Source organism: Eretmochelys imbricata, chromosome 2 (genome assembly GCF_965152235.1).
Source record: "Eretmochelys imbricata isolate rEreImb1 chromosome 2, rEreImb1.hap1, whole genome shotgun sequence".
Classification (NCBI taxonomy): domain Eukaryota; kingdom Metazoa; phylum Chordata; order Testudines; family Cheloniidae; genus Eretmochelys; species Eretmochelys imbricata.
The window spans coordinates 107,826,758-107,840,976 of record NC_135573.1 but is presented as its reverse complement, the minus strand read 5'-3'; the positions used below and the strand labels follow the sequence as shown (position 1 = coordinate 107,840,976).

The 14,219-nt window shown below is 39.5% G+C and overlaps 1 protein-coding gene across 2 annotated transcripts in view; it reads left to right on the top strand.

The window, feature by feature from the left end:
- CDKAL1 (CDKAL1 threonylcarbamoyladenosine tRNA methylthiotransferase) overlaps positions 1-14,219 on the top strand; it is a 652,485-nt gene that overhangs the window by 289,151 nt on the left and 349,115 nt on the right. For both annotated transcript variants that reach the window (XM_077810573.1, XM_077810572.1), the window contains one exon: positions 2,892-2,995. In XM_077810573.1, coding sequence (XP_077666699.1) covers positions 2,892-2,995 — 104 coding nt within the window. The remainder of the gene's footprint in view (positions 1-2,891; positions 2,996-14,219) is intronic.

Sequence of the window (14,219 nt, the reverse complement as noted above, 5' to 3'; positions counted from 1 at the left end):
TCTTGATTAATATGATTAGAGCCTTAGGAGGCAAGCAACTGAAGCTGCAGTTTGTTTCAAAAGGGTGTGCAATGCAAATCAAGTTTTATTATAAATACTCTGTCTATTATCTTTGTAGCCACTTCATAGATCAGGTGGCAATTGATTTCCATTATATATTTTGCTTTCCCTCCCCCTCACTGTCACCTTAAATCCATAAGAAAGGAAATATTTGAAAAAGTATTCTAACTTTAGCCAAAAACGGAAACAGAGGAGAGAGATGAAATTATACTTATTGCATTCACCTACTTTTGCTCTATCACACAGGAATGAAGTTTGGTTGATAAAACTGATTTTAAAAGTTAAGATTTTAAATCGGAGTGCTACTATGGTTCTGCTTTGTCAAGCTTAAAATAGGATGTTGATTGATTACTGGAGACACAAGATTTCTAAAATCTCTTTCCTTTGTGAAGTTGGACCTCAAAATGAGTGCCAATTGTAGGGAATATCCGTTGAAAGAGAAGAATTTTTCCACTAAAATTGAAGTTAATCAGGCAAATATTAAAAGTGGTTGTCACCATAGTTAAAATATTATTCTAGCTCTAACCCCCACCCCAACTTTAGCTTCAGGACGCAGAGCTGTTAACATTTAAAAGTCAATGTACTGGATAAATCTATTTGATGTGAGGAAAGGGGATCCCTCCTGCACCCCCAAGTCTCCTTCTCTTTCCTGCAAACCACCTAAGATAGTCACCTCTTGTGGATCTTAGGATGTCTGCAGGAAGGTGTACACTGGTGGGTTGGAGAACCCCCGGCATTTGGGGGGACATCAACGGAGGGGGAAGCAGAGTGGTTGCACCCCTTCTACAGATGTTTAGCATGGGAATGGAATCTTTGGGCCTCATTTATACATTGTAACAAAGCAAAAAAGGACACAAGCCCAATATAAATTTTTGTTTTGAACTAGTCATGTCTGGCGTCTGCTCCCTGACTGCCAAGACGTGTACCAGGGCCACAGCTGGTTTCAGAGCATGGCCCTCCTTCTATGCAACCTCAGGATTGCCTTGCCACTGAGACTCAGCTGTAAACCTCCAGAAGACCTGGCAGCCTTATGTGCCTGGTTTTCATTACTTTGCTTGCAGATACATGACACTCCTCACCTGACATGTTTGCTTTGTCCTGAAACTGGGGATACAGTAAAATCAGCTATTCAGAATGCCAGACTCTGATTTTCCATCTGGGATCCCATAAAAGTCCTGTATTCAATTTGAATGGCATCATTCAATTGCTTGAATTCCCTGTGTCCCTAGACCTAGTTGGGCTGCAGTTGTTGGTGCCCCAATCCTGAATAAGTGGAAACCAAAGACATGTGCAGGTAGCCATGATATTGTTGGGTCCTTTTTTAAAACTGCCACTGGCAACTAGTTTCCCAGTCCATGGGGTTGCAGACATCCTGACAGATGGCAACACAGTTTATGTGCCCAAGTGATAAATGAAATCATGTACTTGTTTGATGAGTTTCTTTATCTTTATTAACATGCTTCGGAAAACTCTTCTGGGCCCTACTATATTTCATTAGTTATTGTTTAAAACGATTTCCATATTCAGACTATTATTTTTCTGGCATCCAAATGCTTTATAATATCGAAGTAGTGGTTTTGTGTTTGTGATAATGAACATTATTTATTTTTAACCAAGAACAAGAGTAACATCTTTCTTTCTGTCTTTCTGTCTTTCTTTCTTTCTGTCTTTCTACTTCTGCCTACTAAATGGCTATGGGGAAGTAAGTCAGCTTTTAAAAAATCTGCTGTTAACTTTCTGCCTTACGATGTTCATGGCACTGCCAAGACTAATCCCAGAAAAGCTTGCAGTGAGCATTTTATGATCCTCCTATCCATGCTGCAGTGAACTAATCTGGCTTTAATATATTGTCAGATAAATTAGACACACTGAAGTTCTTGCAGTTTCTTATGGGTGTTTTTCTTAATGCTTCCAATCCACCAATTGGTCATCAAACTCTCTTCTCATTTAATGATTCTGCCCTCACTATTTCATACATTAATATTGTTAAGCCAAATAAGACACAAGAAAGGGGAAAATGTTCTGTTTTTTTCAAGATTTTTAAAGTATACAGAATGGTTTTAAGAGAATGGTAAGAATCTGACACATTAAATTCTTTTCTAAATTTTATGAAGGCTTATATGCGTATTTGAATATCTTAAGAGAACATAGAGTTGTAATTCTGCCTGTGGAGTTCATGTTTAATTTCTAGACTAAAAGGCTGGAAATTTGTGGCTTAGTCCTTAGATTCTTATGCATTTTTGTTTTTTATGGTAACACTGAAGTCTGAATAAGTCTGCACTTGGATTTTTGACTAAAATTGCTCACCCAGCAACAGTGGGAGCACTAATGTAGACAGGTCTGCATAAAACAGTGCTTAAAAGCCAGAAGCAGCAGGTGCTGGGCCTTGCACTTGCATCATCCTTGCCATCCCAGGAGCTGAACCTGGAGGTAGCAATGGTGGGAAATATAGCCAAAAGTTCAAACTGTAAAGAGGGCTTTCATGTGAAAATCTTGTGAGCCTGTTACTTTTTAGAAAAACCTTGATTTCTGATCTGTAGTCCTTGCACAAAATTTCCACTGGCTGTAGGGTTTAATCCTTTGGCTTTTAAAGTCTGAGTAAATTACTTTGGTTTTATCTCTCTAAAATAGGGAGGAAGAATAAACCAGACCAATTTATATGGCGGATTTACTAGTGTGAAAATGTTTGTTTTTTTTTTAAATTAAGCTGGTAGTACTCTGCACTTTTACATATAAAAGTTGTATTTTTGTTTTGCTACAACTGTGTGTATTAAAGTATTGTGAAGGGTATTTGTTGACAGTAAACTAACGTATTTTAAACTTTTAAATAGGTGTCTCAATGCATGTACCTACTGCAAAACCAAGCATGCCAGAGGAGACCTAGCAAGTTATCCAGTTGAAGAACTAGTGGACAGAGCCAAACAGTCTTTTCAAGGTAAGGTTATTCAAGTTACCTAAATCAACTTTAAGATTACAAGATCTTACTCCCACAGGTAATTTCCTTTTTATACAATAGACTTGGTGGTAGGTTAATGTATTATTTGTATTACAAAGATGTTGCAAGTGTGCTTGCTGGTGCCCGCTGTAGTTAATTCCTGCATTCATTACATTATGCACCAGTACTTTCAGGAGTTAGTATTTCCACAGAAATATTTCATTGGTCTTAGGCCTGGTCTACACTCAGGGTGAGCAAAGTCGGTCTAAGCTACGCAACTTCAGCTATGAAAATAGCGTAGCTGAAGTTGACATGCTTAGAGCTACTTACCACGGTGTATTCACTGCAGTAGGTCGACTGCTGCTGCTCCCCCGTCGATTCCGCCTACGCTTCTCGCGCCAGTGGAGTACTGGAGTCGATGGGAGAGCGCTCGGCAGTCGATTTATTGCGTCTTCACTAGATGGGATAAATTGATTCCCTCCCTCCCCCCGCTGGATCGATCGCTGCGGAGGTAAGTGTAGACGTGCCCTTTATCTTGTTTATATAAAGGTCCATCTCAAGGTTTATTGAGGATGATGATTTGAATTTTTTTTTATTTATTTTTTTTTGCCCTTCTTAAAAATAGGAGGGAAGAAAGTTTTCTGATTTCAGATCCTTTTGTGTGACACAGAATAAAAATTGCTTGTGTTTTAAAAGTAATTTTAGAGGCTCTTAATCCTTCACTTTATGTATTGTAAAGTAATAAGAACAATTATTTTCCATAGAATGTATGCTTACAGTAAAAGCAAATTTAATTAAAACCTCATTAGAGTTCTTATGATGCTGTGTTTTTAGGATGCATTGCTGTTCTAAAAATGGGTCTTTTGGAGTTCCTCTAGGATGTTTCTGACTGTGATGTTGGGTTTAAGGATTCATTTTGAAGCAATTAAGATCCACAGTATCTCTTACTAGGAGCTATTATATGCTTAAAATCTAAATGGAAAAATTGTAATGACATCTTTTGATTTATTATTGGATATGTGAATGTTTAATCGGGGTGGCTACGAAGCTGCCATTTCCTAGGTTTTTATCCACCCATAGCTCATACACTTGCTTGGGAAGCACTACAATCCTCATGGAAGAATTCTAATGTTTACAGTTTGTCCCTAGATAGATCTCTAACTTTACCCTTCCTTCAAGTAAATACAAATACAGCTATTGTGCCAATTTCATGCCTTGTGTAAACTCACTAAAGTAAATGGCATTGTTCCATTGATTAATTTGCCCACTATGTTAAAGTAGTACAAATGTTCTAATTTAAATCAAGGGAAATGAAATTGAATGGCTTCTCTCTACAGCCTTAAATCTTCTTGTTGCATCTAGATGTAGTGACAGATATGGTGTGTGATATCTCATTTCTTTTTAGACATCTGCAGTGTCTACGAACAAGAAGTATGGGTTATCCTTTACTTAACTATGAATGTTCTTGTTTCTGTGAGTTCAAGTTGGAGCTTAGATATTATTTTAATATGTTTTTAGTGTTTGACTAAAAACGTACATGGATGCTACATAAGTAATAAGGCCACAGCACTTAAGAAAGTTCTAAATCCACCCTTATTTAGGGAACCACTTAAGCACAAATCTTCCATGGGACTTAACCTCCCTTTGTGAGTAGGAATGCTTACAATCAAGGCCTAAGCTTACAAGTTTTTATTTCAACATGCACAGTATACTCCTGGGGGAATTCTGTGCCACTGGGCATGCACAGAATTTATGTCCCCTCCTCCCCTCAGATTTCTTTGCTTCCCTGCACAAAAATGACTTTCTGATGGGGAAGCAAAGGAAAGCCACAAGAGCGGTCATGCGACCCTCCCCAGCAGTATGTTTCGGGTGCCCAGGGTAGCCAGCAGAGAGGTAAATCACTGTGGGGCAGGGGACAAGACTGGGGAAGACCCGGCTGGTGGCTTCTACCCTACGCCAGGCTCAGCTGCTAGTCCCGGCTGGGCTGGGGAGGACGGGCTTCCTCCTCCCCTGAACGGTATCCAGGGCTGGGTAAGACCCACCCCCAGATTTCTCCTCCAGCTGCAGGAAGCTCTGCAAACACCCCCTGCCCCTACTTCCTGCACCCATCACTCCTCAGCTGCAGGGGGAGGGAGCTGCACCCCCATCCATCCAACCCCCTGTGAATCCAGACCCCTTCATACCCAGACCTTCCCACTGAGCCTCACCCCCTGCTCTCTGAACCCCCTGCCCTCCCAATGAGCCCCACTCCCCTTACATCTGGACCACCCTGATGAGCCACCCAGATCCCCACCGCGCTGAGCCCCACTCCTCCAGTATCTGGACCCCCCCACTGAATGCCCCACACCCAGACCCCTCTGCCGAGCTCTATCCCCCACACTTGCAGATTTCCCCTGCTGAGCCCCAACCACCTTCATCTGGACACCCCTGCAGAGTCCCATTACCATTGCACCCAGAACCCGCCAACAAGCCCATGTGCCTCCAGATGTCCCTCTGCACCTGGATCCCCCACTGAGCCGCCCGCGCTCAGATTGCCCCACACACAGAACCCTCTCAACCCACATCTGGATCCTCGCACACTTGGATCCTGCCTTGCTGAGCCTGCTTGCCCACACCTGGTGTACCTGGCACAGAGAGGCAGGACCCTGGGGTGTTTCTGGGTGTTTCGGTCCTTGCACTGTGTCAAGGTTCCTTCCCCACCCTGAACTCTAGGGTACAGATGTGGGGACCTGCATGAAAACCCCCTAAGCTTATTTTTACCAGCTTCGGTTAAAACTTCCCCAAGGTACAAACTATTTTACCTTTTGCCCTTGGACTTCGTTGCTGCCACCACCAAGCGTCTAACAAATATATAACAGGGAAAGAGCCCACTTGGAAACATCTTTCCCCCCAAAATCCTCCCAAACCCTACACCCCCTTTCCTGGGGAAGGCTTGATAAAAATCCTCACCAATTTGCATAGGTGAACATGAACCCAAACCCTTGGATCTTAAGAACGATGAAAAAGCAATCAGGTTCTTAAAAGAAGAATTTTAATAGAAGAAAAAGTAAAAGAATCACCTCTGTAAAATCAGGGTGGTAAATACCTTACAGGGTAATCAGATTCAAAACATAGAGAATCCCTCTAGGCAAAACCTTAAGTTACAAAAAGACACAAAAACAGGAATATACATCCCATTCAGCACAGCTTATTTTATCAGCCATTTAAACAAAACAGAATCTAATGCATATCTAGCTAGATTACTTACTAAGTTCTAAGACTCCATTCCTTTTCTGTTCCTGGCAAAAGCAGCACACAGACAGAGAGAGCCTTTGCCCCCCACCCCCACCCCCAGCTTTGAAAGTATCTTGTCTCCTCATTGGTCATTTTGGTCAGGTGCCAGCGAGGTTATCCTAGCTTCTTAATCCTTTACAGGTGAAAAGGTTTTTCCTCTGGCCAGGAGGGATTTTAAAGGTGTTTACCCTTCCCTTTATATTTATGACACACTGTGTTACGGTTGGGTACAGACTCACCACTGAGTCCGTGTCCCAGGGGTAAGGGGGAGCTGCACAGTGATCTCCCACCTCTGTGCAGCCAGTGGCTTGTGCTCCCTAATGCCATGCTGGAGCCCCTACATTTATCTGACAAATAAAAATTGCAAAATTTAAAAATATGGTGAATAGAATTTTTTTGGCACAGAATGCCTTCCTGAGAAACATTACCAAACAAAGTATCTATCCAAGATTCTAAATGCTCTTTATATATATTAAATGTAATGCTCTTGTGAGCTAAACAACCTCCTCCTTCAAATCCTCCACAAAGCCTATCAGTAATTCACTACAAGATTTTCTCCCTTTCGTGAAGCATGTGCTATCAACTGCTAGATTTTTTTCCCCCCCATGACTGAACTGGATTGTAAATTCCTGGAGGCAGGAATCCAGTCATATTTTAGAATTGCCTTTTTAATAGATCTATATGGTATAAATGTATAGAGTAACAGTTCTCAGACTTCATTGGTTCATGTACCACTACTTGAAAAAAATCATTGCGAAGTAAATTGATGGCTCATCAAGCTCACTTGCCTCTGGAACCCCCTGTAGAGTCTGCAGTCATTCAGTGATGTTGTGTTAACTAATGTAATGCGGATACCATCACAGGATATTGCAAGAGTTAAGTTCAGTTGCTATTTTTATCTCTTTAGTGCTAGTTGGTGGAATAAATCATGCAACATCAAGTATAGCTCATTACATTAAGAGAGAGAATAATTTATAATAGTGTTGTCAATCTTATGTCTATCACTATATATTCTCAGTCATGTGTATTAAAAACAGTCTTTTCAAGGGGAGGAGACCTTATCCCCAGTTACACTGTTTGTCTCCAGTTGGAAGTATGTGTTTGTGGAGGTTACAAGTTTTCATCAACAATGAAGTATGAAATTGCAGTTCAGGATAATGTGTTTTAATCTTGATAAATAATTTAGATGATACAGGAATAACCATTGTTTGACATGCTTTTCATCAATGTATATGCAATAAACATTTTAAATAGGAATATATATGACATTAATTATTATTATTAATATTGTGGTATCTATATCAAATATCCATTTTGAAATTTTATCTAATTTGAAACAACATTGAATAAGTGAATGTGACAAATGAAAAATGTGGTAATGAAGATAACAGCACACTTTTACTGAGGTTAGCTATTTAGATTATCTGGATTTTTTGTCAGTTTGGTGTGGATGATTTTGTCAGGCAAATGCAACTATAGAAGTAGGAGAAGTTAGATTGAAAGAGGGTAATGTTAATATCATATTGAAGCAATTATACTTGTGATTATGCTCTCTTAAAACATTCTTAGTTCTTATGGAAAGCTTGCTCTTATTCGGTTTTGAATTTTTTTGAAGGATAGTGCTAAGTAGCTCACAGCAGGCATGTTCTCAGAGTTGTATTAACAGTTGGCATTACTTCGTTACCAGTATTAGAGTGAATTGGGAACGAAGCAAGTAATGAGATGTAATATTGTAACCCTTCAGGATTCATATGTTAAGTAAACAATCATGAAATATGGAATCAAATATACTGTTTGCCACATATTGAGAAGTTACATTATTTTTATATTGTGGAATTATTCATGGGGGAGCTAAAGTATCGTGGAAGAACAACAATAGTATATATTGACTTTCCATAAGTACACAGTCAAACCATATGAAAGGGAAAAATTAGTATAGCTTACAATTTTTGTTAACCTACAGCTTAATGTCCAATCATTTTCTTATGCTAGAGTGAAAACTGATTATTACAGAACCATAGATACTGGAGATGGGACGTTCTAATCGTGAACCACATGGGAAGTGCTTATAAAAGTTATATGTAGGGACAGATTGTGACAGGCCCTTACCCTGAGACGGCCACAGATCCTCCTCCTTGTGCTCTAAGGGCCTGTCATATATGGAGTCCCTGTGTTGTGGAATGTAGGGTCTACTCTCTTGATGCACTACACAAGGAGGCAGGAGGATGGTCTTGTCCTTTTTGCACCAACCTACAGACCTGGCTGTCTGCACCAAGGAGAGTAGGCTGCTGCCTGTACAGTATATCTGCTTGCTAGACTGCTCTGGTTGCTCCCCCTGGGATTTTGTACTGACCCTTAATGTAGTGGAAAAGCTTCAAAATACTAAACAATAGACAAAGCAGCAGTGGAATTGGCATAGATATACACATTATTTTTTCCTGATCAACCCAGTTTGTATTATCTTGATGTTGTATGTTTTGACTCCTAATGGTTAATATGTTTGAAATTGTTTTCTAACTTTGAATTACAGGTTAGTTGTCAAACTTGTGCCCATATTTTGGAGCTGAAATTTCCTCTTTGTTTAAAGAAGTCAGTTGCAAGGTGTTGTAAAAGGAGCAAAATCTGTGAATGTCCAATACTAATTAACAATAATTACTAATTCTGAAAAACCAGCAGCAGGGCTAGAAAAGGTAGAAAAAATGGGGTTCTAAAATAGTTCATTCTTTAAATATTTCTAAATTTCTTCTGGAAACAAAGGATTTGTCATCCCATATCAGACCATTTGTCTATCAAGTCTAGTTTCATGCAATAACTACAAATTGAGGAGCTTCAGGAGATGGTGAAATCTCTCATAATACATCTAACCATGTGCAATGCTGAATATGCAATGAAAAAAATTTCCAACTCATGCAAACTATCAGTTAACTTGAAGCACAGGATTACTCTAAGCTAAGCCTACTGTGACCCAGGGACCACTTTGTGCTAACTAGCAGAGGGCACAGAAGTACATAAGGATTAAAGGGATCCCTTGGGTCTGGTGTCTACATACTGGTCTGTCAAAGAATGGTATGTAATGTCTCTAGTGAAAGCCTGTGTCACACTGGTCATCATAATCATTGTCTGATATATTTGTGGATAATATGTAAGAGGATTGGAAGTTATGTTCTTAAGGCCTTGTAGTTAAAGGCAGGTCTCTCAAAGGTGTGGCATGCCTTGAGACAAACTTCTTCAGACAGGAAGTTGGAGACACTTATCTCCCTAGCCAACCATAGGAGATTGTCTGTGTTACAGTAGAAGTTTATTAGCATACCAGTCAAGTGCTAATGAAGAACTGGTAGGGAATTCAAAAGAAAACTAACAGGAAGAGATAAACAGCAGGAGGTGGGGCATCCTGTTTTCAGGTGAAGAGCAAAGGTCTGGCCTGATGCACCTGGGCGTGAAAAAGAGATTCACTGGATAAAAGAGATACTTCACTGGGGAAGTAAACCGAGCTGGTTTTGCTTCATGAAAGGCTTGGCAGAAAACTCTGGGAAGAACTTTGAGTAAGATAAACTTCTTTAGAGAGGAAGATAACCTGTTGGTTAAGTTTAGACCATGCGAAGGGTGTTATGGTGGTGTTGTATATGTAACCCTTTGTTTCCAATATTTTGGTTTGCTATCATATTAAGCTCTATTCTTTGTTAAATAAAGAAATATTTGCTTTCCTTATAATCAAATCTAAGTGTTGTGTTAAATGGAGCTGTGTTCTAAGGTGGGCTAGTAAGCTTTATATATTATTGCTTTGGGAACAGTGGGGTCTAGTATTCTGAGAGTGTCCGGTGGATGTGCTCGGGGGTTGGTGTGTGCCTATTGCTTGCCTGCAGAGGGACTGCGGAGCCCGTGGGGACTAAGAGGAGAGTACATGGTGTGCCAGTGTGTTATGTTCTGAGGCACTCCAGAAGAAGCAATCCCCAGACACAAGGAAATTGAAGCAAGACACGCAGGTAGGTGGTCAGTCAAAACATGTAATAACTATGAACCAGTTAAGTCATCAACAGTCTGAACAAAACATAATAATAGCCCAAATGGCAGCGGGCCCTGAGACACTTCCCACACCTAGTGCTATGTGTACACACATACATAGAGGTACAGACGAGGCTCTCTCATATTGTGGGCAGGTGGTAACAAGGTTCCTCACAACCCTGGGTACCTCTGGGAGACCATCACACCTACATAACTGCAATTTTTTATTAATTGTCAATTATTTAGCCCTTCTTAAAATGTAAGTACAACATCAGTTATGCAGCAATAAATGCTATATGTTGGCTACATATATTTTCCTTAGTTTGTTCTAAATGTACCAGCCATTAATTCGAGTATCCCTGTGATGCTGGTAAACCAGATGCCATCTCTCACCAAGTCTGTAGGCATCAGTTGAGCACTGACAAATTCATAGCTGGAAAGGAATGGGAGGGAAAAAGTAGCCCAGATAGATGGTTTGATGGGAGCTACCACTTATGCAAACCCTGTTACTCATCTCAGAATTCAGTCAATGTAGATTGGATGTCATGAGATTACTTGTCCGATTAAGACAGTGTTCACATGTTTATCTCCAGATGCTGAGTTGTGGACAAACAGACGGAATGTTCTCTGAGGTGTGCTACTCAGTCCCCAACCCCACTGGTGGTGATAATGTCAGAAGTATCCAACACAGCCCATTTGGCTCAGTTTACAATTGGGATCATTAGGTTTTCCAAGAAAAGAGCTTACACATCAGTGTGTTAGAATTAAGAGCCATCCATCTGGCTCTCCAGATCTTTCTTCCCTCATAAACAAGGGAGTGTGATTCAGGTAGCAATGGACCATTAGACCACTATGTATTATGTGAACAAATGGACAACATGACGGCTGTGTATTATCTGAAGAAACAATGGGGAGCTCACTCATTCGAGTTATGTGCCAAAGTGGTCAGACTATGAGATTGGCATGTTTTGTACAGTATCTAGCCAGTTGCCCTGCATTTAACAGGGGAAAGCTATGTGCTAGCAGACTATTTCAGCTGGGACAGTTCTCAGATTCACAAGTGGTTCCTGAAGGATTGAATAGCTCAAGATATCTTTTCCCATTGGTGTTTACCCTGGGTAAACCTGTTTACAATGGAAATCAACAAAAATGTCCCGTCTTCTTTTCAAGAGCAGGGATGGCCTGTTAATTCCTGTTGGATGCTTTCCTTCTCCATTGGAGAAAGGGCCTGCTTTATTCTTTCCTCCCCTTTCCATTAATTCAGAAAGTGGTAAGAAAATTTGGCAGGACAGGACAAAATTTATTTTGATTTCTCCAGCATGGCTCAGACAGCAATGGTATGTAGACCTTCATTAATTGTCAGATGGATTGCACTTGCGTCTTCCACTGTCAATATTAGATATTTGTCACAGCAACCAGGGAGGATTCTCCAAGAAGACCCACAGTCTCTTCATCTGACAGTGTCAGCCATCAGACTTTGACAAGTCTCGAGCAATCATGTTCTTCTTTGATACAGAATGTACTGTTGAGTTCTAGAAAATTATGAATGAGAAAGTGTTACCAATTAAAATGGACTAGGTTTATCACTTGGATGGAAGGAAAAGCTAATTCTCTAGCGACAGCTGCTATACTCTGTATTCTGGAGCATTTAATGTACATAAAGTCTGAAGGATAGTCTAATTCTTCTTTAAAAGTTCACTCAACTGCTATTTCAGTTTATCACGATTTGGTTGAGGTTAGATCATTATTTGTATATAACTCTGTCAAAAGGTATATGAAGGGGTTATCTAACATATATCCTCCTTTAAAAGCGCCTGTCTCATCTTGGGACCTTAATTTGGTATTATCGATGCTTTTGAGGTCAGCCTTTGAACCCATGGCAGAGTGTTCATTATTTTATATAACTTTTATTTCTTTAACTATTGAATGGTCTTCATCACCACAGCCAGAAGGGTGAGTGACTTCCACATGCTGGTGCCTGACCCACTACTAATTTTCACAAAGATAAAATGGTTCTTAGACTTAATTCCAGGTTTTTTCCAAAAATCATGTGTTTCCCATCAATGAGACATAAAACTGGTAGACTAATTTTCTCAAGCCTCATGCTAGTAAAGTGGAGTCTGTTACATATTTGAGATACTAGGAGAGCTCTTGCTTACTGCTTAGGTAGAACTAAAAATTTTGGGAAGTCATCTAGACTGTTTGTTTCTTATGCTAAGAATCCTATGGGTCACAGTGTGTTCCTCAGACTTTTTCCTCAAGTTTCTGAGCCAACTGTGGTAGCGTCTAATTCTGCTAGAGCTGTATCAGTATCTTTTGCTTTATTGGTTCCTATTACAGAAATCTGCAAGGCTGATACTTGGAAGTCAGTGCGCACGTTCAGTAAACATTACCTGCTGGATCTTCTAGTTGCCACATTTGGCAGAGCAGAGTTAGTCATTTTTCATTTAGGACTCTGTTCCCATCTCCAAGGTGTTCAACACTGTTTGACAAAGTACCCATAAGTGGGAATACATAGAGACTCAAAGAAATGGATACTTACTTGTCACCGGAATTCTTTGGGATGACTTTGCATATTCTTCCCATCTTCCCCTCTTTCTCAGTCCTATCATGGTCTTCTGGGTTGGCAGTGGAATGAACTGAGGTGGTAGAGGGAAAAGAAATTTTTTCAAAATCACAGTATTTCCTATGAAACCAAAAATACAGTTCACACTCAGCTTTACTTGGAATATTGTATTCCTCTGTCTGTCTTTTCAATCCAGGGGCAATATTTTTCTAAGATAAATCTTCACCCTGGTCAGAATTCTGAAAACAATATACTCCCTTCTAATACTGTTGCAGTCTGCTTTTGAGCTGCACTCCAGTGATCTTGGATTGCTTCATTTCCAATGGACTTCAATATAATTTTTTTAAAAACTTGTCATCTTTACTTTTTTGTGCTTTTGGCTATAACTAAAGCTAAAGTAAACAGTAATTTCTTCTGTTAAGATGGTTAAAATTATCTATGGATTGTCCTATAAAATGTTTAAGTCTTGGATGCTGCCTCTGCTAATGCAGAAAATGCTTAGGCCAAGATAAATATTTTGGTCCCACCCTGTCATTTCTCAAAGCTATATGGGGCACCATGACAAATTAGTTTTTTATGACCCTATGTAATGTTTTCTAATGGGCCTTTAAGAAAAAATGATAAATGCTACTATGCAACTGAAGTCTGAAAACACAGAACCACCAACCCAGAAAAGAAGCAGAGTGTCAGTTTAAAAGGAACAAAAAGGTGTATTTTCATTAACATAGTAAAATAATATTAAACTTAATTGTTTTTAAGATTTATCTGAGAATGCTGAGAATTTAGCTGAGAATGCTTATCTGTGCTTGTTTCTGATGTCCTAAAATGAGAGAATATCTAGCTTTTTGTCTTGTTTTTCTTTCATACAGCATAATTTTGCCAAATACTTTATAATTGTTTGCTTTTTCCAGTACATGTCGTCTTCCATAAAAGCCATCTTCAGTCAGGAATTTTGTCTCTTATTTTGCTTCCAAAATTGCATGAGATGTTGTGACATTAGGGTGTTAACATTTCACTTGTTAAATTTATTGTATGCTAAACCCACATATTAGAGTAGATTAGCCAGTTGTTCGTATATATAATAATCAGAGATTTTCATATCTCTACTTTGTTGTAATACTTTTAGATGACTTTATTTAGACTTTAAATCATTTACTGTCTAAAAAATAATTAGGAGGCTTTCTATATTGGATCAAGATGATTCTTCTGGCCTGACTCAGGGTATTCTTTCTGGATTTTAATTTCCTGGAGCTGTATTTGTCTAAGAAGGGTAGTGAAATTCATCCTTTTAAAAGTATTTTGATAGTTATACTCTCTATTTGCATCTGTTTTTCAAATTGTTTCATATTTGTGGTTGAATTACTGGGCTTCCATTCAAACATA